The 27143-nt window shown below is 37.3% G+C and overlaps 2 protein-coding genes across 7 annotated transcripts in view; one reads left to right on the top strand and one right to left on the bottom strand.

Annotated features, from left to right (window-relative positions):
* Positions 1-18656, top strand: part of polq (polymerase (DNA directed), theta) — a 75739-nt gene extending 57083 nt beyond the window's left edge. For 2 of the 3 annotated variants that reach the window (XM_061977019.1, XM_061977018.1), the window contains exons 25-35: positions 1721-1849; positions 1906-2080; positions 5802-5922; positions 5982-6061; positions 6132-6214; positions 6280-6381; positions 11117-11228; positions 12561-12685; positions 13171-13306; positions 14109-14203; positions 17002-18656. In XM_061977019.1, the coding sequence (XP_061833003.1) occupies positions 1721-1849; positions 1906-2080; positions 5802-5922; positions 5982-6061; positions 6132-6214; positions 6280-6381; positions 11117-11228; positions 12561-12685; positions 13171-13306; positions 14109-14203; positions 17002-17115 (1272 nt within the window). In that variant the 3' untranslated portion in view covers positions 17116-18656. The remainder of the gene's footprint in view (positions 1-1720; positions 1850-1905; positions 2081-5801; positions 5923-5981; positions 6062-6131; positions 6215-6279; positions 6382-11116; positions 11229-12560; positions 12686-13170; positions 13307-14108; positions 14204-17001) is intronic. The other variant, XM_061977020.1, reaches the window with a different exon arrangement.
* Positions 18657-20139: 1483 nt separating this feature from the next.
* uba6 (ubiquitin like modifier activating enzyme 6) overlaps positions 20140-27143 on the bottom strand; it is a 138368-nt gene continuing 131364 nt past the window's right edge. For all 4 annotated transcript variants that reach the window (XM_061977021.1, XM_061977023.1, XM_061977024.1 and 1 more), the window contains one exon: positions 20140-21802. In XM_061977021.1, coding sequence (XP_061833005.1) covers positions 21661-21802 — 142 coding nt within the window. In that variant the 3' untranslated portion in view covers positions 20140-21660. The remainder of the gene's footprint in view (positions 21803-27143) is intronic.

The raw sequence follows: 27143 nt of genomic DNA, 5'->3' as shown, positions 1-27143 counted from the left end.
TTTCTATGACAAAAATGGCATAAAAAGAGACACATTTATAAAGACTTATAATCAATGGTTATATCTGAAGTGGATCTAGAAATTTAAGCAATGAAAGTTTTTAAAAAAGTTAATTATTTTATGCTTTTATGAGAATTTTAGTGGGGGTTTTTTTTAACTGTCTTTGCTCAACAATAATAATGAATCAAAATCAAAGTTGTTATGAATTATTAACCTATTTAAGGCTCCCATTACTTCACATCAAATTTTCCACTTTGAAAGAAATTTGGAGGAAAATATTGAATATTTTGTGTTTTTGCCATAAAAAATAAGTTTTCTGTGACAAAAACTGCATAAAACAAACATAAAACATAGAAAAATTGTCAAAAACTTATAATCGATAAAAAAAATCTGAAGTTTAGCTGAGGTTTAAGTGTTTAAAGTAAAAAACAATGTATTACTTTTGTTTAACACCTTTTAGAGAATTTTAATAGATTTGTGTTATTTAACACCTTTTTAGAGAATTATTTTTAGATTTTTTTTAAGCTGTCATTGTTAAAAAAAAAAAAAAAAGAATCAAAATTAATGTTATGAATTATTGACCTATTTAAGTCTCCAATTAGTTCACATTAAATATTCCACTTTGAAAAAAATGTTGGGGAAAATATTGCATTTTTTGTGTTTTTGCCATAAAAAATAAGTTTTCTATAACAAAAAATGGCATAAAACAAGCAAAAAAAAAATTGATGAAGACTTATAATCAACGGTTAGATCTGAAGTTGATCTAAAGTTTTAAGTAATGAAAGTTGTTTGTTTTTTTAAAGTGACTTTTTAATGCTTTTATGAGAATTTTATTGGGATTTTGTTTTTGCTCAAAAATAATTATGAATCCAAATCAATGTTGTTATGAATTATCGACCTATTAAAGGCTTCAATTACTTCACATCAAATATTACACTTTGAAAGAAATGTTGTGGAAAATATTGCATTTTTTGTGTTTTTGCCATAAACAAGAAGTTTTCTATGACTAAAACAGCATAAAACAAAGAAAAATCATAGGAAATTTGAATATTTTTTTTTTTTACAATCGACGGTTAAAACTGAAGGAGATGGAAGCGTGAAAGCTAAAAAAAAACAAAAAAAACACATAAAATATTTCAATTTTAAATATTTTTTGGGGAAAATACTGTATATTTTGTGTTTTTGCCATAAAAACTAAGTTTTAAAATTAAAAACCAGCAATCGAAGCATAAATCTGAAGTTGAGCTTTAAGTGTTGAAAGTAAAAAAATATAAACAATGTATGACTTAATTTTAACACTTCAGATCATTTTATTGTTTTTTTTTTTAACTGTCATTGTTCAAAAAATAATAATGAATCAAAATCAAAGTTGTTATGAATTATTGACCTATTTAAGTCTCCAATTACATCACATGAAATATTCCACTTTGAAAAAAATGTTAGGGAAAATATTGCATTTTTGTGTTTTTGCCATAAAAATACGTTTTCTATGACAAAAATGGCATAAAACATAACAAATACAACTTTCTATCAAAGTTGATCTAGAGTTTAAAAAAATAGATCCATATTACTTATTTTCAAAATTTAAATTTGAGCCCTAAAGATAAAAAAAAAATCTATATTTTGTTAGTTTTAAAAATGAAAAATATCCAAAGGCATGTTTGAAATCTTCAGTGGAAAAAGTGAGGACGCCCCTGCTCATGTGCGCCGACTCCTGTAGGTTCTGTTTTTGGAGCTCCACCTGCCTCCAAACGGTGACACGGGGGCGCCCAGGAGCAAGAAGACCCTGGGCTACACCCGCAGAGGCGGCGGCAGAGTCCGGCTGGGAAAGCAGTTCAGCACCACGAAGGTGAGCCGCTCCCCGACGCCCACTTCCTGTTTTTAAAGTGACCGACATGTCGTCAGGATGTTCTGGAGAAGCTCCGCCCTTTGCACCCGCTCCCTGGCGTGATCCTGGAGTGGAGGAGGATCACCAATGCCTTGACTAAAGTGGTGTTCCCGCTGCAGAGAGAGAAGCAGCGCCACACCACACTGGCCATGGACAGGATCTACCCCGTGGCCCAGACACACACGGCTACAGGTACAAAACACCACCCAATGTTACGCATTCAGGCTCGTCAGACTTTTTTATGGGCCTGCTGCCACGCTAGCGCCCATTCACGCATTGCAAAAGTGTCCAGGCAATATGAGCATCTACATCAACTATATGATTTGCCTGAGAAGCTGGACAGAAGAAAAAAAAAGGTGTCCAGGTAAGAGGAAATACTCAAAAGTGATTAGATAATAAGGCCCACCTGGGCCATCCACTCACCTGTCGCTGTCTTCGAGGCTAGTCCTGGCACACCCCGTTTCGCGGCAGGCCCGCAGGCCACGCCCCCCTCCACAATTATACATTAGCATGCTAATATAAGATATGTTAGCATACTTCCAATATGGTGCCAAGTATTAAAGTGATTATTTTTTAGGTTTAAGCATGAAAAAATTGCTAAAAAGCTAGCATAAGATGTTAGCATACTAGTATTAAAAGACATTAGCCTACTTCCAATATGGCGGCAAGTATTAAAAATTATGATTTTTAGGTTTAAACATACTAAATTAGCTGAAAAGCTAGCATAAAACCTTTAGCATACTTCCAAGATGGCACCAAGTAGCAAAAATCCTGATTTTTCTTTTAGGTTTAAACATACAAAATTAGCTGAAGAGTTATCATAAATGGATTCAACTGTAAACCCCCCTTTTCCATGACCCTGCTCCTCATTTACCGACCACCCAAAAAAACGCAACTTTCATGTCTGAAGTCTCTGACCTCCTCACCACCCTCTGCTCAACATCCACAAATGTCATGATTCTGGGAGACATAAATATTTCATTTCTTGTGTTTTTGCCATTAAAAAATGAGTTTTCCATGACAAAAACTGCATAAAACAAAAAAAAAACATAGAAAAATTGTAAAAACGTATAACCGATGAAAAGATCTGAAGTTGAGCTAGAGATTTAAGTGTTGAAAAAAAGAAAAAGAAAAAAGTATTACTTTTATTTAGGGATGTACGATAATGGCTTTTTGCCGATATCCGATATTCCGATATTGTCCAACTCTTTAATTACCGATATCAACCGATACCGATATCAACTGATATATGCAGTCGTGGAATTAACACATTATTATGCCTAATTTGGACAACCAGGTATGGTGAAGATAAGGTACTTTTTAAAAATAATAATAAAATAAGATAAATAAATTAAAAACATTTTCTTGAATAAAATACAAAGTAAAACAGTATAAAAACAGCTACATAGAAACTAGTAATTAATGAAAATGAGTAAAATGAAGTGTTAAAGGTTAGTACTATTAGTGGACCAGCAGCACGCACAATCATGTGTGCTTACGGACTGTATCCCTTGCAGACTGTATTGATATATATTGATATATAATGTAGGAACCACAATATTAATAACAGAAAGAAACAACCCTTTTGTGTGAAGGAGTGTAAATGGGGGAGGGAGGTTTTTTGGGTTGGTGCACTAATTGTGAGTGTATCTTGTGTTTTTTATGTTGATTTAATAAAAAAAAAAAAAAATACCGATAATTTCCGATATTACATTTTAATGCATTTATCGGCCGATAAATGACATCCCTACTTTTATATAACACCTTTTTAGAGATTTTTTTTATTTTTTTTAAATTAATTAACACCTTTTAGAGAATTTTAATTGATTTTTTTTAAGCTGCCATTGTTAAAAAATAATAATTAATACAAATCAATGTTATGAATTATTGACCTATTTAAGTCTCCATTTATTTCACATTAAATATTCCACTTTGAAAAAGAATGTTGGGGAAAATATTGCATTTTTTGTGTTTTGCCATAAAAAGTAAGTTTTCTATAACAAAAACTGCATGAAACAAACAAAAAAAGAAACATTGATAAATACTTATAATCAAGGTTTAGATCTGAAGTTGATATACAAAATTTTAAGCAATGAAAGTTTTAAAAATAGTGACATTTTTAATGCTTTTTTGAGAAATTTAGTGAGATTTTTTTTAACTGTCTTTACTAAAAATTAATAATGAATCAAAATCAAAGTTGTTGTGAATTATTGACCTATTTACATCTCCAAATACTTCACATCAAATATTCCACTTTGAAAGAAATTTGGAGGAAAATATAAAATATTTTGTGTTTTTGCCATAAAAAATAATTTTTCTATGACAAAAACTGCATAAAACAAACAAAAAACATAGAAAAATTGTAAAAACTTATAATCGATGAAAATATCTGAAGTTCAGCTGGAGATTTAAGTGTTGAAAAAAACCAAAGTATTACTTTCATTTAACACCTTTTAGAGAATTTTAATATTTTTTTTTATTACTTAACACCTTTTAGAGAATTGTAATAGATTTTTTTAAGCTGCCATTGTTAAAAAATAATAATGAATCAAAATCAATGTTATGAATTATTGACCTATTTAAGTCTCCAATTATTTCACATTAAATATTCCACTTTGAAAAAAATGTTAGGGAAAATATTGCATTTTTTATGTTTTGCCATAAAAAAATATGACAAAAACTGCATGAAATAAACAAAAAAAGAAACATTTATAAATACTTATAATCAAGGGTTAGATCTGAAGTTGATATAAGTTTAAACAATGAAAGTTTTTAAAAAAGTGACATTTTTAATGCTTTTTGGAGAATTTTAGTGAGATTTTTTTTTAATTGTCTTTACTCAAAAATAATAATGAATCAAAATCAAAGTAGTTATGAATTATTGACCGATTTAAGTCTCCAATTACTTTACATCAAATATTCCACTTTGAAAGAAATTTGGGGGAAAATATAGCATATTTTGTGTTTTTGCCATAATAAATAAGTTTTCTATGACAAAAACTGCATAAAACAAACAAAAAACATGGAAAAATTGTAAAAATTTATAATCGATGAATATATCTGAAGTTGAGCTGGAGATTTAAGTGTTGAAAACCCCCCCCAAAAAACAAAGTATTAACACCTTTTAGAGATTTTAAATTGATTTTTTTTAAGCTGCCATTGTTAAAAAATAATAATGAATCAAAATCAATGTTATGAATTATTGACCTATTTAAGTCTCCAATTATTTCACATTAAATATTCCACTTTGAAAAAAATGTTGGGGAAAATATTGCATTTTTTGTGTTTTTGCCATAAAAAATACGTTTTCTATGACAAAAACTGCATGAAACAAACAAAAAAAAGAAACATTGATAAAAACTTATAATCAAGTGTTAGATCGGAAGTTGATATAAAAATTTAAGCAATGAAAGTTTTTTAAAAAAAGTGACATTTTTAATGCTTTTTTTTTAGAATTTTAGTGAGATTTTTTTATAACTGTCTTTACTCAAAAATAATAATGAATCAAAATCAAAATTGTTATGAATTATTGACCTACTTTAATCTCCAATTACTTTATCTCAAATATTCCATTTTGAAAGAAATTTTGGGGAATATATAGCATATTTTGTGTTTTTGCCATAAGTAATACGTTTTCTATGACAAAAACTGCATAAAACAAACAAAAAACATAGAAAAATTGTAAAAACTTATAATCGATGAAAATATCTGAAGTTTAGCTGAGATTTAAGTGTTGAAAGTAAAAAAATCCCAAAACAAAACGATGTATTACTTTTATTTAACACCTTTTAGAGAACTTCAATTGATATTTTTATTCTTAAACGCCTTGTATTACTTACTTAACTTGCTAAGAGGGAGGATCCTAATACTCCTTAGTGGACCAGAGAAGACTCATTTGCATAATTGTGTTCAGGTCGCGTGAGCTTCACAGAGCCCAACATTCAGAATGTCCCCAAAGATTTTGACATTTGCATGGCGACGGTGGCGGGGGAGAGCCCGCCGTCGCGAGATGGCCGCCACACGGGCAAACAGGGGTACGTGGTGAAGATTGCAAACATCCCAGCCATTGTGAGTAAACGTCATGGTGTGGCAGGAAGAAGAGATGCTCCGTGGTTCCGAGTCAAGGCCCGTCTTTCTCCGTCAGCATGAGACACGCCTTCGTCCCCTTCTCAGGTGGGCGACGTCTTTGTGGACTCACCATCGCCCTCGTTTGTCTCACGCCTCCTTGTCCCTTGCGCCGCAGGTGGGATGATGTTAGCGGCCGACTACTCCCAGCTGGAGCTGAGGGTCCTGGCTCACCTGTCCAAAGACCGCCGTCTGCTGCAGGTCAGTAGGTCACGTGACCGCGTAAGACCATTGCCACCCGCCTACCGTGCGTCTGTGTGCAACAGGTGCTCAACGGGGGGGCCGACGTCTTTCGCTGCATCGCCGCCGAGTGGAAGAGCGTGGACCCCGAGACCGTCAGCGACAAGCTGCGGCAACAAGCCAAGCAGGTGCAAACATGGACGCCACTTCCTGTGTACGCTAATATCAACAGTTCAATGGAAGTGACTGCTGTGGCTGTAGGCAACCTCACGTAGAGCTGGAAATAATAATTATTTTGACTGAGATTGAAATCACCATTAATAACACAATTATTCAATTAAATTAGTAAACACTCAACTTTAAATATAATTCAAATCAGTGTTTCTTTACCATAGGGCTGGGCCACAAGCCAAAAGATACGTGGTCCGTATGGGCGACTCAGGTGTAATACACTTTTCCACCACTTGTGGCAGTAATGACAATATCAAACAAACAGAAGAAGTCTGGCGTTAAAGTCATCGAGAAGTTTCTTCAGAGCAAGAAATATGACTAAAGTGGTGAAGCGTTTGCACTTTAATTTTATTGACAGTTTAAGAAAGATATATATTAATATTTAGTATTAATTTAGTTAGAATTTATGTATTTTAGCACTGCGTAATTGTAATTTTTCACCATTTTTTAGGAGTCCCTTCATTGCAGTATATTTGATTAGTACTCATTGTTGTAATCAGCCTGACCTAAGCCTTGATAATTATCTTTGTGATGAACACACTTGCATATCGTTCCACTAAATTGTAAATAGGTTAAAAATAACTATTAAATTATATGATTAACGTCAAGAGTAAGATTACTAACTCAATGTTAATATTTGAGTGGGGCCCCGGGACCCTCTGTAGTGGAAAAGGTTAAGAAGCCCTGATTTAGAAAAAAAAAAAAAAAAAAAAAAAGAGCGGACATGAATGACTAATGAATTAATATCTACAAAACCCAAAAGGAGAAGTTGGCACGTTGTGTAAATGGTAAATAAAAAGAGAATACAATGATTTGCTAATCCTTTTCAAATTATATTCAATTGAATAGACTGCAAAAACAAGATATTTAATGTTAAAACTGTGAAACTTTTTTTTTTTTTGCAAATAATCATTAACTTAGAATTTAATGGCAGCAACACATTGCAAAAAAGTTGTCACAGGGGCATTTTCACCACTGTGTTACATGGCCTTTCCTTTTAACAACACTCAGTAAACGTTTGGGAACTGAGGAGACACATTTTTGAAGTTTCTCAGGTGGAATTCTTTCCCATTCTTGCTTGATGTACAGCTTAAGTTGTTCAACAGTCTGGGGGTCTCCGTTGTGGTATTTTAGGCTTCATAATGCGACACACATTTTCAATGGGAGACAGGTCTGGACTACAGGCAGGCCAGTCTAGTACCCGCACTCTTTTACTATGAAGCCACACTGTTGTAACACGTTGTTTGGCATTGTCTTGCTGAAATAAGCAGGGGCGTCCAAAACCTTTCAGCATTAATGGTGCCTTCACAGATGTGTAAGTTACCCATGCCTTGGGCACTAATACACCCCCATACCATCACAGATGCTGGCTTTTACACTTTGCGCCTATAACAATCCGGATGGTTATTTTACTCTTTGTTCCGGAGGACACGACATCCACAGTTTCCAAAAACAATTTGAAATGTGGACTCGTCAGACCACAGAACACTTTTCCACTTTGCCTCAGTCCATCTTAGATGAGCTCGGGCCCAGCGAAGCCGGCGGCTTTTCTGGGTGTTGTTGATAAATGGCTTTGACTTTGCATAGTAGAGTAGTATTTTAACTTGCACTTACAGATGTAGCGACAAACTGTAGTTACTGACAGTGGTTTTCTGAAGTGTTTATGTGGTGATATCATTTACACACTGATGTCGCTTTTTGATGCAGTACCACCTGAGGGATCCAAGGTCCGTAATATAATCGCTTACGTGCAGTGATTTCTCCAGATTCTCTGAACCTTTGCATAAGGTACTATTTTGAAACCTTTATTTTTATTAGCGCAGTCAGACCGGGTGTTGTGCACAGCGCTCTGGGGGGGCTCTGTTGTGTGACCAGTGAACTGTTAACCCTGTACCAGACTAAGATACCTGAGGGGAGGGGCTGTCACGTGACTTCAAAGGACTTGATGTGATTAGATGAACCTGCCACTATTACACAACGACAGCAGTTTATGTAGGATTTGTTGAAAAACTTCATGCCAAACAATGTCTGATTGTGGGCAAACGCTTTGAGATATTGAGTTTTCGTAAAAACCGCGAACGCGTCAAGGCTTTGAGGAACATTCCGGTGTTCTCAGATTTCTGATAAGTGGAGAAATGGCCTAGTTAGAGTGGGTAGGAAAATAGGAATTTTTGTGTTTTTGTGGTTTTTGGCGCTGACACCTAACATTAGGCGTCAATGAGAGATTTAGCGGACTTTCTTGGCTTTGAGGGCCACCAGAAGCCAAATGGGACACACGAGCGGCATAAAAGTGCCATTTTCTGAGAGAGGACATGTGTGTCAACGTTTTCACCAAAACACATGACCGTGGCATAAAAGATGTGGCCGTGAGGACAGGTTGTTCACCAAAGAACAAGCGAATATTCAGGACTGCTATGCTCTAGAAAATTAGAGCGTGAGCTTTCCGCTTTAATGGAGAAAGGCCGGGCCGATGGCGCTCGCCTCACTCCAATGGCCATCCTGCCAAAACTAAACATTGGACGTCAAAACGTTTTAGCCAGGGTTAAAGTAGACAAGTGTGGGAACAAAATGAGACGTTAAGCACTAAGCAACGTGAAAGTATAGCTGAGCTACAAGAGGAGGTAATCTCACAGGTCTCCTGGAAATATTTGCCATTATAAAGGTGCGTTCCCATTTAATTGGCCCATGTTTTTGTATAATCTTGAATAGTGTCGCCATAGTAACGTGAAATGTTCCCAATTTAAAATACGCCTATGCAAAACAAGACCTTTCCGACGATGTGGGGGTTCGTTGGCCGGTTTGTCTCGTAGTAGACAAAATGTCTTTTTTTTTTGTTCGGGAATAGTGTTGCTATGGTAACACAAAATGTTCCCAATTTAAAATACGCCCATCGGCGCAAACAAGACCTTTCCGACGGTATAACATATATGGGGGTTCGTTGGCCGGTTTGTCTTGTATTAGACAAAATAGGCGTACCCGTTCAATTGGCCCATTTTTGCAAAAAAATTGGCGCATTTTTTTGTTAAATCGTGAATAGCGTCGCCATGGTAACTTGAAATGTTCCCAATTTAAAATAGACCCATAGGCGGAAAGTGAACTTTTCCGACGGTACAACGTATGTGGGGGTTCGTTGGCCGGTTCGTCTCTTAATAGACAAAGTAGGCGTACCCATTCAAATGGCCCATTTTTGAAAAGAAAATTGGCGCATTTTTTTGTTAAATCGTGATTAGCGTCGCCATGGTAACTTGAAATGTTCACAATTTAAAATACGCCCATAGGCGGAAAGTTGACCTTTCCGACGGTAAAACATATGTGGGGGTTCGTTGGCCGGTTTGTCTCGTAGTAGACAAAATGTGTTTTTTTTTGTTCGGGAATAGCGTTGCCATGGTAACACAAAATGTTCCCAATTTAAAATACGCCCATCGGCGCAAACAAGACCTTTCCGATGGTATAACATATGTGGGGGTTCGTTGGCCGGTTTGTCTTTTATTAGACAAAATAGGCGTACCCATTCAAATGGCCCATTTTTGCAAAAAAAGTGGCGCATTTTTTTGTTAAATCGTGAATAGCGTCGCCATGGTAACTTGAAATGTTCCCAATTTAAAATAGACCCATAGGCGGAAAGTGAACTTTTCCGACGGTATAACGTATGTGGGGGTTCGTTGGCCGGTTCGTCTCGTAATAGACAAAGTAGGCGTACCCATTCAAATGGCCCATTTTTGAAAAGAAAATTGGCGCATTTTTTTGTTAAATCGTGATTAGCGTCGCCATGGTAACTTGAAATGTTCACAATTTAAAATACGCCCATAGGCGGAAAGTTGACCTTTCCGACGGTAAAACATATGTGGGGGTTCGTTGGCCGGTTTGTCTCGTAGTAGACAAAATGTGTTTTTTTTTGTTCGGGAATAGCGTTGCCATGGTAACACAAAATGCTCCCAATTTAAAATACGCCCATCGGCGCAAACAAGACCTTTCCGATGGTATAACATATGTGGGGGTTCGTTGGCCGGTTTGTCTTTTATTAGACAAAATAGGCGTACCCATTCAAATGGCCCATTTTTGCAAAAAAAGTGGCGCATTTTTTTGTTAAATCGTGATTAGCGTTGCCATGGTAACTTGAAATGTTCGCAATTTAAAATACGCCCATAGGCGGAAAGTGGACCTTTCCGACTGTATAACATATGTAGGGGTTCGTTGGCCGGTTTGTCTCGTAGTAGACAAAATGTGTTTTTTTTGGTTCGGGAATAGTGTTGCCATGGTAACACAAAATGTTGCCAATTCAAAATACGCCCATCGGCGCAAACAAGACCTTTCCGACGGTATAACATATGTGGGGGTACGTTGGCCGGTTTGTCTCGTATTAGACAAAGTAGGCGTACCCATTCAATTGGCCCATTTTTGCAAAACAATTGGCGCATTTTTTTGTTGAAATTGTGATTAGCGTCGCCTGGTAACTTGAAATGTTCCTAATTTAAAATACACCCATAGGCGGAAAGTGGACCTTTCCGACGGTATAACATATGTGGGGCTTCGTTGGCCGGTTCGTCTCGTATTGGACAAAAGGTCCGTACCCATTCATTTGGCCCATTTTTGGGTTTGTTGGTGAATAGCGTTGCTATGGTAACATGAAATGTTCCCAATTGAGATCACGTGAAGGCAAAATGAACATTTGATGTGTTGTTTGTGTGGCAGATTTGCTACGGGATCATTTACGGGATGGGCGCCAAGTGTTTGGGGGAACAAATGGGCGTGGAGGAGAACGACGCCGCTCGCTACATCGACAGCTTCAAGGCCAGATACAAGGGTGGGTGCCATTACATTAGGTACACCTTTTATATTACACATTGTTGGATGTTGTTGTCATCAATAGATGCAAGTGTGACGTACGTGTGGTACGACCTGTGTTGTAGCTCAAAAAATCAATAGACATCCAAATTGCAATTTTTATTCATTTCTGTTCTAAATCGATTAATCATTTTTGCAAATTGTTTAAAATGTATATATTTTTTGCAAATTGTTTTAAATACATTTTTGGATTGGAACAACTATTATTAATTATGTATATATGTGTGTGTGCGTATATGTATGTATGTATATATATATATATATATATATATTTATATTATTTAAATACATATTATTATTAATATATATATATTATGTATTATTAATGTATATGTATTATTTATATATATATACATATATAATTATTATAAAAATATGTATACATTGTGTATTATTAATATATATATATATTAATATATATACTATTATTAATCATATATAATTATTAATAATATATATATATATATTAATAATGTATATTTATGTGTGTATATGTGTATATATATTGAATTCTTAGTATTTAAATATATATTATTATTAATATATATATATATATTATTACTAATATATATATATATATTACTAATATATATATATTACTAATGTATATATGATGTATTATTAATGTATATGTATTATTTATATATATATATATACATATATAATTATTATTAAAAGATATATATATATATTGTGAATTATTTTATATATATATATATATATATATATATATATATTAAAAATATATATATTAATATGTATATATAATTATGTATTCATATATATTAATAAATATATATATATATATAAAATATATATATTAATAATATATATATATAATTATGTATTCATATATATTAATAATAAATATATATATATGTATATACATATATATATATATGTATATACATATATATGTATATACATATATATACAGTATGTATATACATATGTATGTATATATATATGTGTATATATGTATGTATATATATATGTATGTATATATATAAATATGTATATATATATGTATATGTGTGTGTATGTATGTATGTATGTATATATACATATATATGTATGTATATATATATATATATACTGTGTGTGTGTGTATGCATGCATGCATGCATGCCCACTACGGCATGGCGTAGTTGGTGTGTGCATATATATATATATATATATATATATATATATATAATTATGCTGGATGTTGTTGCTGGTTAATTAGTGTTAAATAGAGGTTAGACTGTCAGGTGTGTTGACATACAGTATGTTACTTTGTGTGTGTGTTTAGGGGTCAACTCCTTCCTCAGAGACACAGTGAAGAAGTGCATGAAGGAGGGTTATGTTCACACGCTGGCAGGACGTCGCAGATACCTACCTGCCATCACACACACCAACCCTCACCTGAGAGCCCATGTAACACTTCCTGTTGTCTGCACACCTGTAACACTTCCTGTTGTCTGCACACCTGTAACACTTCCTGTTGTGTGTAAGCACCTACTCAGTGGCCTAGTGGTTAGAGTGTCCGCCCTGAGATGGGTAGGTCGTGAGTTCAAACCCCGGCCGAGTCATACCAAAGACTATAAAAATGGGAGCCATTACCTCCCTGCTTGAAACAAGGGTTGCAATTGCCGTTTAAATCACCAAAAATGATTCCCGGCCGCGGCCACCGCTGCTGCTCACTGCTCCCCTCACCTCCCAGGGGGTGATCAAGGGTGATGGGTCAAATGCAGAGAATAATTTAGCAACACCTAGTGTGTGTGTGTGACAATCATTGCTACTTTAACTTGAATTTTTCTACAGTGTGTGTGTTCTAACGAGTCTTTTCACTTCTTACATGTGTCAAAGACTTTGTGACGTGTCATTGTCACTCACCCACTCACCCACCCACCCACTCACAGGCACAACGTCAGGCAGTCAACTCCACAGTGCAGGGGTCTGCTGCGGACATTGTCAAGATGGCCACTGTCAACATCCACAGGAGACTACGTCTCACTTACCCCACTGCACCTCTGTCTCACCTGCACACTCACTCAGGTAACACACACACACACACACATGTACACATTGAGGTAACACACACATACTCACTCAGGTAATACACACACACACACACACACTCACTCAGGTAACACACACATACTCACTCAGGTAACACACACACACGTACACATTGAGGTAACACACACATACTCACTCAGGTAATACACACACACACACACATACTCACTCAGGTAACACACACATACTCACTCAGGTAACACACATTCAGGTAACACACACATTCAGGTAACACACACATACTCACTCAGGTAATACACACACACACACACACACACTCACTCAGGTAACACACACATACTCACTCAGGTAACACACATTCAGGTAACACACATACTCACTCAGGTAACACACATTCAGGTAACACACACATACTCATTCAGGTAACACACACTCCGGAAACACACATACTCAGGTAACACACATTCAGGTAACACACACACACTCAGGTAACACACACTCACTCAGGAAACACACACACACACACACACACACACACTCACTCAGTTAACACACACACACTCACTCAGTTAACACACACACACTCACTCACTCAGGTAACACACACACACACACACACGCACTCTCATTCACTCAGGTAACACACACACTGAGGTAACACACACACTCAGGTAAAACACACACACTCAGGTAAAACACACACTTAGATACAGTGAGGTAACACACACTCACTCAGATAACACACACTTAGATACACACGGTCACACACACACACACACGAGCATGTAGTGTAAGGATGATGTCACTTCCTGTCCAGCGCGTGGAGGAGCAGTGCAGCAGCGAGGAGGTTACTTAGTGTTGCAGCTCCATGATGAACTCATCTATGAGACCACAGAAGAAGACCTCATTCAGGTACTGTAGACCTCATTCAGGTACTGTTCCTTGGACTTCCTACTTGGACTCTGTGGGAATCTTTCTTTTCATTGGGATTCCTGCGGAGAGCATTCCCTTCAAAGCAGTTCTGGCGACGTATTACAGTATGTGCTCCACCATTTTTAGAAACATGTTGGAAAAGCTTCCTCTGGTTGCTTGGAGATGACTTCAACTCTTTTTTAGAACTTGATTCTTTAAAAAAGTGTAATAAGATTTGTTTTAAATGATGAATCAATTTAAGGAACAGGATGAATAAGAATTGATATTTTTGTGTTTTTATTTACACGATTTTTCTGATTATAAGGAGCACTTAAAATCCTTTCATTTTCTCAAAAATGGACAGTGTGCCTAATGTACGAAATTATTCTGGTTGTGCTTACCAACCTTAAATCTATTTTATTTGGTAGATGGCAGTCACACACAAGAGTTACATGTAGACTGCAGCTTTAAATGTTGCATTGGGAAAATAGAACATTACACACGGCGCTCAAAGAACTGTCAAAATGTTTTAGTACGACTTTGGTAAGCTATGAAGCCGCACTGCTTGATGGATTGTGGGAGGATTACGACTACCATAGTCAGACGTACTGTGCTTCAACATAGTGTGTATAAGGATCACAAAATGGCACCTATTAGCAGACATTATCTGGCGTTTTGTTTCACAATATTATGCAAAAGCAACTTTTCTTACCTTCTGATCTGTATTTGGGATCTGCATAAGTCCTGACAATGTGCGCAGGTCCGCCTTTGTAGTCCGTGCCGACATCGTAGTCGATAAGCTTCTTCTTTTCCTCTATCTTCTTGTTACGGGACATTCATCCTCCGCTGTTGCCATTTCTAATATAAAGTAGTGTAAAGTTCTTACTTATATCTGTCAGTAAACTCGCCATGAAAGCGCTAAAACATACCGGTGTAGTGAGTTTACATTATTCACCCAAGGAACTTTAGTTATTAGAGAGTTCCAGTCGGACGGTTTTTCAAGGGACACATTGTGAGGAGATGCCACGGGTGAGGAGATGCTGTTCCGTTATTGATTTTAGTAAAGTCTGAATGTCATTAAAACAGTTAGCTACATCTTTTGACACTTCTTCCACTCCCGTCCTTGCACGCTACAGCGCTACAACAAAGATGACGCTGTCCAAGTGGAGGCACGTAAATAAGACCGCCCACAAAACGGCGCATCCTGAAGCGACTGTCAGAAAGCGACTTGAAGATGATCTGTAAAACATCATCTATGCAACATTTTGACCAAAGAACCACCATTACATGTTATGTAGACCACAAGGAAGTCTTTTACATTTAGAAAAAATAATAATATGACTCCTTTAATGCGCCTTATAATCTGGTGCTCCTTATGGTCCAAAAAATATGGTATTGTGTACAAGATGACTTTTTGTTTTCAACACCCATTTGTGGGGAAATATTTTATAAGACCGAATCAAAGAGGATTAAATAACTTGTAGAATGTGATTAAAAAAAGGTTTATATCTAAGTTCACAGGTGTCAAACTCAATGATATATTGTTATAGTTTATATATATATATATATATATATATATATATATAATCTCCAGGCTGTGATGACACCAGATATATACAATCACTGGCCACAACATTAGGTACACTGCACTTTGTTTGAAAACCTATTTTCTTTAAGTAAAAAAACCAATTCAAAACAATAAATTTCTGCAAAAGATTTATTTTCTGCCATCAAAAAAATTACTTTCAATCACAAAAACAATACAAAAGTAAAACATAATCCGCTAAAAAAACCGTCGGCAAGTTTTAAAACAATTCTGCAAGAAAACTTTATTTTTTCTTCCATTAAAGAGAAAATTCCTAAGATAAATAAACCTTTCTTCAATTAAAAAAAAATAATCTCAATTTCTGCAAGAAAAAAAATCTTATTTCATTAAAATAATTTTTTGCAAAAATTCTGCAATCAAAAAAAAATGTCACGAAAGGTTTTTCAATTAAAAAAACAATTGGCAAGTTTAAAAAAATTGCAAGAAAATTCAAAAAATTATGCAAGAAACTTTTTTTGCTTCCATTAAAAAAGAAATTCCTAAGAAACTTCTTCAATTAAAAAAAAATCTTTTCATTAAAATAATTTTTTACAAAAATTCTGCAAGTAAAAAAAAAAGGCAAGAAAAGTTTTTCAATTAAAAAAAACAATTAGCAAGTAAAAAAAAATTGCAAGAAACATTTTTTTTGCTTCCATTAAAAAAAAAATTCTAAGAAATAAACTTCAATTAAAAAAAATAAATTCTCAATTTCTGCAAAAAAAAAATCTTATTTCATTAAATTTACTAAAAATCTGCAAGTAAAAAAAAAAAGTCAAAGTTTTTCAATTAAAAAAACAATTAGCAAGTTAAAAAAAAAGCAAGAAAATTAAAAAAATTCTGCAAGAAACTTTTTTTTTCTTCAATTAAAAACAAAATTCTCAATTTCTGCAAGAAATAAAATCTTATTTCATTAAAATATTTTTTTACAAAAATTCTGCAATTAAAAAAACAATTAGCAAGTAAAAAAAAAAAGCAAGAAAATTAAAAAAATTCTGCAAGAAACTTTTTTTTTCTTCAATTAAAAACAAAATTCTCAATTTCTGCAAGAAAAAAAATCTTATTTCATTAAAATAATTTTTTACAAAAATTCTGCAATTAAAAAAAAGTCACAAAAGGTTTTTCAATTAAAAAAACAATTAGCAAGTTAAAAAAAAATTGCAAGAAAATTAAGAAAAAAGATTCCCAAGATTAAAAATGTTTGTTTTCTTGGCAGGTGGCACAGACGGTGAAGAGAGAGATGGAGAGCGCAGTGAAACTTTACGTGAAGCTGAAAGTGAAAGTAAAAGTGGGACCCAGCTGGGGGAACCTGCAGGACTTGGACATTTAATGTACTGCGACACACAGGTTCGATTCCCGACCTGGCCAGCATAGTTATATACAAATATTTTTAATTACTGCTGAAGAATGAAATTGCACTACAAGCCGGAAAGATAATATTTATTCATGTTGTGTTTGACAGCAGTCATGTGACATTTATTACATGTTTTCTTCTACAAGAGACATTTTGCAGCAAATAAAACAAAGTGAAAGTCTGTTTGTGCAACACAAATGTATTAGTGGAGCTCAAACTGTGTGTGTCTGTATCTCAATGCGTGTGTTTTAGCTTGTCCCTATTGGGATTTGTCTCTGGGCAAAAAATCAAACATCTCTGTCCGTATTTCCTTGATTGGTTGGTTGTATTTTTGCTACCTTTTCTGCCGTTAGAGTTGTGTATCCGTATGCAGATGTGTGTAGTGTAGTCGTCACATTACTGACATGAACTTGTACGTACATCAAGTGGTGAGAGTGGGGGCACAGCGCCGACTAGTGGCGTGTACCAGGAGAGGTGAGGTGACGTTACAGACCCAAGTTGGGGTTCCTGCGCGGACACACAACTCTTACACCAGTCGTGTCGCAAAAGTCTCGTGTAAACTGACGGCCAATCAGAGTTCCTGCCCTCACACAAATCTGATTTCAGACTTATTTTTTACGCGCACAGATTGTTTTTCACAAATGTGCACACACACACAACTCTAATGGCAGAAACGTAGCAAAGAGTCACATGTAAAAAGACAGCCAATCAGCGATCCTGCTTCACACACAACTCTTAGGAACAGATTGCTTTACACATACACACATCTGACTACACGTACACAACTCTAACAGCATGTGTAAACAGTTAATCAGGGTTCCTGCTTCACCCAAATCTGATTAGACACACATTTTCATACGTGCACACAACTTAAGACACAAATTGCTTTACACATACACACATCTAAGTACAAACAATTCTTTCAAGGCAGAAACTTAGCAAAAATCAGGTGTTAACAGACAATCAGGGTTCCTGTTTCACATAAATCTGACTACACATACACACATCTGACTACACGTACACAACTTAACAGCAGAAAGGTAGCAAAATGTCATGTGTAAACAGTTAATCAGGGTTCCTGCTTCACCCAAATCTTATTACAGACACACATTTTCATACGCGCACACAACTGTGTGTGTACTTGTAAACACAAATTGCTTTACAAATACACACACAAATTGCTTTACACATACACACATCTAAATACAAACAATTCTTTCAAGGCAGAAACTTAGCAAAAATTACGTGTTAACAGACAATCAGGGTTTCTGTTTCACACACATCTGACTACACGTACACAACTCTAAAAGGTAGCAAAATGTCATGTGTAAACAGTTAATCAGGGTTCCTGCTTCACCCAAATCTGATTACAGACACACATTTCCATACGCACACACAATTTAAGACACAAATTGCTTTACACATGCACACACAAATTACTTTACACATACACACATCTAAATACAAACAATTCTTTCAAGGCAGAAACTTAGCAAAAATCAGGTGTTAACAGACAATCAGGGTTTCTGTTTCACATAAATCTGACTACACATACACACATCTGACTACACGTACACAACTCTAAAAGGTAGCAAAATGCCATGTGTAAACAGCTAAGGGTTCCTGCTTCACCCAAATCTGATTACAGACACACATTTTCATACGCGCACACAACTTAAGACACAAATTGCTTTACACATTGTTGCGTCGGACCAGTTCTTCCTCCCAGGGAATCTAAGTTACTGGTCAATCCCAAGTTCTTTCGATGACATATATGCTAAGTAAGAAGGACCGTCAAGACAGTTTTGTAATATTGTAGTTTTATTCCAAAGCTTTGGGAGGTCAACTCAATCAATACATTCGTACCGGCTGCTCGAGTTGATCTGGCTTTCCAAAGGAAAAGGCAACTCATTTCAGACAAAGAAAGTCCCCCCCCCCAACACTGATAAGAGAGACGTGGGGGTTTTCTTCACATTCCGATGGTTTACGACCAACGTTCCCTCTAAGGTGCGCGCCTGCGCAATTGCGCACTGCGCACAGCAAATTAATGCCCCGCAGAAAATCAAAAATCCCATCTGAACTTTAAACAAAATAAACACATTACCTCTCCAAGGTTTCTCATAGTCATTCACATCGACGTCCCACTGGGGTGAGTTTTTCCTTGCCCGTATGTGGGCTTTGTACCGAGGATGTCGTTGTGGCTTGTGCAGCCCTTTGAGACACTTGTGATTTAGGGCTATATAAATAAAGATTGATTGATTGATTGATTGATATTCTGTATGATTTTGCAATGCAACTCTGTGAGTGACAGGTGACAACAAGAGTGGCCCCAATGAATAAAACAATCTTTGTCAACACAGTTCAATTATCGTCTATCGAGACACTTTACGGACAGGAATTCCATCAATCACTTTATTGAGCAAAACTGTTTGTAACCACACCAAAAACATGAGTAAAAAAAACTTTTATCTATAAAAACTGGTCATTTTCTGCCATACAAATCAGGCTTAAACCAACGTTATCATCCGTCATATCAACAGAAGCCGCTTGCCCTGTCTCACCTGCACCAACACACGCACTCATGGCACTTAGCCAGTGCTGCGTTTATGGCCACACAAAAAGTCGGACAACCCCAACGCCACACAATGTGTAAATGCCAGGTTGTAACACTCGGACTCCTCAATCAGATGTGTGCTTATTTTACTGCCATTTATCAAGGATGTTAATCTAAGGATATTATTCATGAAATATTGTCACTAGATTTCATAAATGCTAATAAAAAGATGCTCACATGCGCTCCACTGAATGCTCAGGGAGTTTGTGCGTTTGCTCACACACATGAACAATTAGAGGGAACATTGTTTACGACCCTCTCTAAAGAAACTGGTAGAATACACGGAGGAAAAGTGTTAGGCGCTACTCTAACATGGCTATCTAAAAAGAAAGAACTCTTAATCATATCTGCCTCCTTTCCACAACATGCAAATTCAAATCCACAAATTGCTTTACACATACACACATCTAAATACAAACAATTCTTTCAAGGCAGAAACTTAGCAAAAATTAGGTGTTAGCAGACAGACAATCAGGGTTTCTGTTTCACATAAATCTGACTACACATACACACATCTGAATACACGTACACAACTCTAACGGCAGAAAGGTAGCAACATGTCATGTGTAAACAGTTAACCAGGGTTCCTGTTTCACCCAAATCTGATTACAGACACACACATTTTCATACACACACATTTTCATACGCGCACACAATTTAAGACACAAATTGCTTTACACATACACACAAATTGCTTTACACATACACACATCTAAATACAAACAATTATTTCAAGGCAGAAACTTAGCAAAAATCAGGTGTTAACAGACAGACAGTCAGATTCTGTTTCACATAAATCTGACTACACATACACACATCTGAATACATGTACACAACTTAACGGCAGAAAGGTAGCAACATGTCATGTGTAAACAGTTAATCAGGGTTCCCGCTTCACCCAAATCTGATTACAGACACACATTTTCATACGCGCACACAACTTAAGACATAAATTGCTTTACACATGCACACACAAATTGTTTTACACATACACACATCTAAATACAAACAATTATTTCAAGGCAGAAAACTTAGCAAAAATCAGGTGTTAACAGACAGACAATCAGGGTTTCTGTTTCACATAAATCTGACTACACATACACACGTCTGAATACACGTACACAACTCTAACAGCAGATAGGTAGCAAAATGCCATGTGTAAACAGTTAGTCAGGGTTCCTGCTTCACCCAAATCTGATTACAGACACACATTTGTTTACGTACACACAACTCTTGGACACAGATTGCTTTACACGTACACACAATTCTCTCACTGCAAAAAGACAACAGAGGAAATACGGACAGAGAAGATCATTTTATTCCTCAGACAAATCCTAATACGGACAGACAACACACATTGAAATACAGACACACTTTAGTTCAACAACACATGAAATGGATTAAACGCATTTGCAAATGATTTTGCTGCGATCATGATTCCGTAGAAATATCGTTTTTTCTCTCCAAGATACACAAAGTATTCCACAGGACTGATCATCATGTACACAACACACAGACATTTGGCACGAAGGGAAAGGAGAAAAGTTGAGCTCTGGTGCTCAAATGAAAACATGACGGTTGATAAGTGCCAGTTGTAATGAATCAAACCATGGTGGAGTGTCACTGGGAGTCAAAGTCACACTTGTTAGAGTCACAGTGCCACCAAGGAAAAGGCTTGTAATGATGGCAATTAAGGCATCAGCACGGGTGGAGAAGTACAATTCATCATCAGCAGAGAACACGTGCACACACACGTGCACTTTACACTACCCAGGAAGTCGCATGTTGCTCTGGCCCCGCAAAGCAAACTGGACGTGTGTGTGTGTGTGTGTGTGTTGGGACCACGTCCGGGTGGTTCCAGCAGTACAGTACATGTATGTGACATTGGTGTCCATGAGGAGGAGATGTCAGGGGGTGTGTCCATGGTGGGAGAAGTAGTACCTGACAGGAGGACCGGGGAGATCGTCGTCCGTGTCGTTCTCGGGAGCGAAGGACACGGTGAGGTCCACGTATTGGCGACCCGCTGCCGGCTTGATCAGTTTTTGCATTCTGTCCGCACACAACGAAACGTTCAGGGCCTGATTTACCGAGATCCAAACACCACGCGCCTTATTTTAAATTAGTATTTTGCGTGTACTATGCGGGGTGTCACCATGGAAACATTCATTTACTGCACATTCATGTTATGCTGTGATGTTTTGCCATGTGCGATCTATAAAATAGCGTGTGCTATTAGTGGGCGTGTGATTTACCAAGACTGCACGTGCAACTGAAAAGTGTTGTGGACCGCCTTGTTTAACCTCTTAAGGCCCAAGCTGTTTGTTTACATGCTTTTTTTTTCTTCGCTATTTGGGCTTATTGGACCCTAATTAGAATAAAAACTAAGAATCATCTTTTGATATGATGTACTTAGTCCATAAGTACACAAACGTGTGCTTCATGTTTAGTGACATGCTAATTCTTATTTTTACCAAATTCCATTGTATGTTATACTCTTCTGACACCACCAGATGGCAGTATAAGTGTCCACATAAGTGGCCATAAGACCCCAATTCAGTAGTGTACACAATTTTGGAAATAAGAGCTAAAAGGTGCTGTCCACGTATGTGGCCACTAAGCCTTTAGAGGTTTTTAAATGAGTATTTTGCATGTACTATGCAGGGTATCACCATGGAGACACTCATTTACCGCACATTCATGTTATGCTGTGATGTTTTGCCATGTGCAATCTATAAAATAGCGTGTGCTATTAGTGGGCGTGTGATTTACCAAGACTGCACGTGCAACTGAAAAGTGTTGTGGACCGCCTTGTTTAAACCTCTTAAGGCCCAAGCTGTTTGTTTACATGCTTTTTTTTTAATTTCTCTTTGCTATTTGGGCTTATTGGACCCTAATTAGAATAAAAACTAAGAATCATCTTTTGATATGATGTACTTAGTCCATAAGTACACAAACGTGTACTTCATGTTTAGTGACATGCTAATTCTTATTTTTACCAAATTCCATTGTATGTTATACTCTTCTGACACCACCAGATGGCAGTATAAGTGTCCACATAAGTGGCCATAAGACCCCAATTCAGTAGTGTACACAATTTTGGAAATAAGAGCTAAAAGGTGCTGTCCACGCACGTGGCCACTAAGCCTTTAGAGGATTTTAAATGAATATTTTGCGTGTACTATGCGGGGCGTCGCCATGGAGACGCTCATTTACTGCACATTCATGTTATCCTGCTGTGATGTTTTGCCAAGTGCAATCTATAAAATAGCGTGTGATTTACTAAGACTGCATGTGCAACTGAAAAGTGGTGCAGACCGCCTTATTAGATGAGTATTTTGCGTGTACTATGCGGGGCGTCGCCATGGAGACACTCATTTACTGCACATTTATGTTATGCTGTGATGTTTTGCCATGTGCAATCTATAAAATAGCGTGTGCTATTAGTGGGCGTGTGATTTACCAAGACTGCACGTGCAACTGAAAAGTGTTGTGGACCGCCTTGTTTAAACCTCTTAAGGCCCAAGCTGTTTGTTTACATGCTTTTTTTTTAATTTCTCTTTGCTATTTGGGATTATTGGACCCTAATTAGAATAAAAACTAAGAATCATCTTTTGATATGATGTACTTAGTCCATAAGTACACAAATGTGTACTTCATGTTTAGTGACATGCTAATTCTTATTTTTACCAAATTCCATTGTATGTTATACTCTTCTGACACCACCAGATGGCAGTACAAGTGTCCACATAAGCGGCCATAAGACCCCAATTCAGTAGTGTACACAATTTTGGAAATAAGAACTAAAAGGTGCTGTCCACGCGTGTGGCCACTAAGCCTTAAGGTTTTTAAATGAATATTTTGCGTGTACTATGCAGGACGTCGCCATGGAGACGCTCATTTACTGCACATTCATGTTATCATGCTGTGATGTTTTGCTACGTGCAATCTATAAAATAGCGTGTGCTATTAGTGGCCGTGTGATTTACCAAGACTGCACGTGCAACTGAAAAGTGTTGTGGACCGCCTTGTTTAAACCTCTTAAGGCCCAAGCTGTTTGTTTACATGCTTTTTTTTGTATTTCTCTTTGCTATTTGGGCTTATTGGACCCTAATTAGAATAAAAACTAAGAATCATCTTTTTATATGATGTACATAGTCCATAAGTACACAAACGTGTACTTCATGTTTAGTGACATGCTAATTCTTATTTTTACCAAATTCCATTGTATGTTATACTCTTCTGACACCACCAGATGGCAGTATAAGTGTCCACATAAGCGGCCATAAGACCCCAATTCAGTAGTGTACACAATTTTGAAAATAAGAGCTAAAAGGTGCTGTCCACGCATGTGGCCACTAAGCCTTTAGAGGTTTTTAAATGAGTATTTTGCGTGTACTATGCAGGGTATCGCCATGGAGACACTCATTTACTGCACATTCATGTTATCCTGCTGTGATGTTTTGCCATGTGCAATTTATAAAATAGCATGTGCTATTAGTGGGCGTGTGATTTACCAAGACTGAAAAGTGATGCAGACCGCCTTATTTAAATGAGTATTTTGCGTGTACTATGCAGGGCATCGCCACGGAGACACTCATTTCCTGCACACTCACACTATTCCTACCTGTGATGTTTTATGTTTTCAAACAGGCAGCAGACATCTACCACTTTTTATGGGCATTTTGCAAGCGGTCCTGCAGTGCGTCTACATTGAAACCACTTTTTGTTTTTTTACTGCTGAAGGTGCGCTCTTTGGAGAGAGGCTGCGCTTACCCCGCGCAATACGCAAAAATGCATACATCAAGAAGTGTTTTTTCATATAAGAACATTTTTTATAAGATATATGTGAAAAAACAGATGCCATTAAAAAAATAATAAAGGACACCAAAACGCATCAATGCCGTTTTCCCCGCACAAGATCATTTTTAACTAGAACATTTTTGATGGGCCTGTTATCTGTGCCCTGGACCGTACTGTGAATCCGTCAATTTTAGGTGTAACTGTACAAAATGAGCTACAGAGCTAGCCTAAAACGTTAACATTTAGCAAATGTGCTAACGATGGCATGTTTACAGTTAGCACATCTCACATGTCAATTAACACGGCTATAAGGGGCATGGCTTCGGAAATAGAGAAAAAAGGGTAAAAGTAGATGAAAAAGTTAGCATGCTTAAGTTAGCTAGCTAGCTAGCATGCTATTGTTTGCATGCTAAAAGTTAACAAGTGTCAGATACCAAGTTAAATGACTCTGGGGTAAACGGTTGCAAAACTGGCTTAAACAGTTAGCATACTAGCAAGCTAACATACTCTAAATGGTAACATTTAAAGTACGCCCATCGGCGCGAACGAGACCTTTCCAACGGTATAACATATGTGGGGGTTCGTTGGCCGGTTCGACTCGTATTAAACGAAAGGGTTCACCATTATAAAGGTGCGTCCCCATTCAATTGGCCCATTTTTTTGTTTATTTGTGAATAGCGTCGCCATGGTAGAACGAAATGTTTGCAACTTAAAATACGCCCGTCGGCGCGAACGAGACCTTTCCCACGGTATAACATATGTGGGGGTTCGTTGGCCGGTTCGACTCGTATTAGACAAAAGGTGCGTACCCATTAAATCGGGCCATTTTTGGGGTTGTTCGTGAATACCGCTGCCATGGTAACACAAAATGTTCCCAATTTAGATTTCCACCATCGGCACAAAAAGAGACCTTTCCGACGGTATAACATATGTGGGGGTTCGTTGGCCGGTTCGTCTCGTATTAAACGAAAGGGTTCGCCATTATAAAGGTGCGTCCCCATTCAATTGGCCCATTTTTTTTGTTTATTCGTGAATAGCGTCGCCATGGTAGAACGAAATGTTCGCAACTTAAAATACGCCCGTCGGCGCAAACGAGACCTTTCCGACGGTATAACATATGTGGGGGTTCGTTGGCCGGTTCGACTCGTATTAGACAAAAAGTGCGTACCCCTTAAATCGGCCCATTTTTTGGGTTGTTCGTGAATACCGCTGCCATGGTAACACAAAATGTTCCCAATTTAGATTCCCGCCATCGGCGTGAACGAGACCTTTCCGACGGTAGAACATATGTGGGGGTTTGTTGGCCGGATCGACTCGTATTAAACGAAAGGGTTCGCCATTATAAAGGTGCGTCCCCATTCAATTGGCCCATTTTTTTTGTTTATTCGTGAATAGCGTCGCCATGGTAGAACGAAATGTTCGCAACTTAAAATACGCCCGTCGGCGCAAACGAGACCTTTCCGACGGTATAACAAATGTGGGGGTTCGTTGGCCGGTTCGACTCGTATTAGACAAAAAGTGCGTACCCCTTAAATCGGCCCATTTTTTGGGTTGTTCGTGAATACCGCTGCCACGGTAACACAAAATGTTCCCAATTTAGATTCCCGATCGGCGTGAACGAGACCTTTCCGACGGTAGAACATATGTGGGGGTTCGTTGGCCGGTTCGACTCGTATTAAACGAAAGGGTTCGCCATTATAAAGGTGCGTCCCCATTCAATTGGCCCATTTTTTTTTGTTTATTCGTGAATAGCGTCGCCATGGTAGAACGAAATGTTCGCAACTTAAAATACGCCCGTCGGCGCAAACGAGACCTTTCCCACGGTATAACATATGTGGGGGTTCGTTGGCCGGTTCGACTCGTATTAGACAAAAGGTGCGTACCCATTAAATCGGCCCATTTTTTGGGTTGTTCGTGAATAGCGCTGCCATGGTAACACAAAATGTTCCCAATTTGGATTTCCGCCATCGGCGCAAAACGAGTCCTTTCCGACGGTATAACATATGTGGGGGTTCGTTGGCCGGTTCGACTCGTATTAGACGAAAGGGTTCGCCATTATAAAGGTGCGTCCCCACTCAATTGCCCCATTTTTTTTGTTTTTCCGTGAATAGCGTCGCCATGGCAGAACGAAATGTTAGCAACTTAAAATACGCCGGTCGGCGCGAACGAGACCTTTCCGACGGTATAACATATGTGAGGGTTCGTTGGCCGGTTCGACTCGTATTAGACAAAAGGTGCGTACCCATTAAATCGGCCCATTTTTTGGGTTGTTCGTGAATAGCGCTGCCATGGTAACACAAAATGTTCCCAATTTGGATTTCCGCCATCGGCGCAAAACGAGTCCTTTCCGACGGTATAACATATGTGGGGGTTCGTTGGCCGGTTCGACTCGTATTAGACGAAAGGGTTCGCCATTATAAAGGTGCGTCCCCACTCAATTGGCCCATTTTTTTTGTTTTTCCGTGAATAGCGTCGCCATGGCAGAACGAAATGTTAGCAACTTAAAATACGCCGGTCGGCGCGAACGAGACCTTTCCGACGGTATAACATATGTGAGGGTTCGTTGGCCGGTTCGACTCGTATTAGACAA

This window comes from Nerophis lumbriciformis, linkage group LG16, assembly GCF_033978685.3.
Source record: "Nerophis lumbriciformis linkage group LG16, RoL_Nlum_v2.1, whole genome shotgun sequence".
Taxonomy (NCBI): domain Eukaryota; kingdom Metazoa; phylum Chordata; class Actinopteri; order Syngnathiformes; family Syngnathidae; genus Nerophis; species Nerophis lumbriciformis.
Note: the sequence above shows the minus strand (reverse complement) of the source record. Positions and strands in the feature narration are given on the sequence as shown.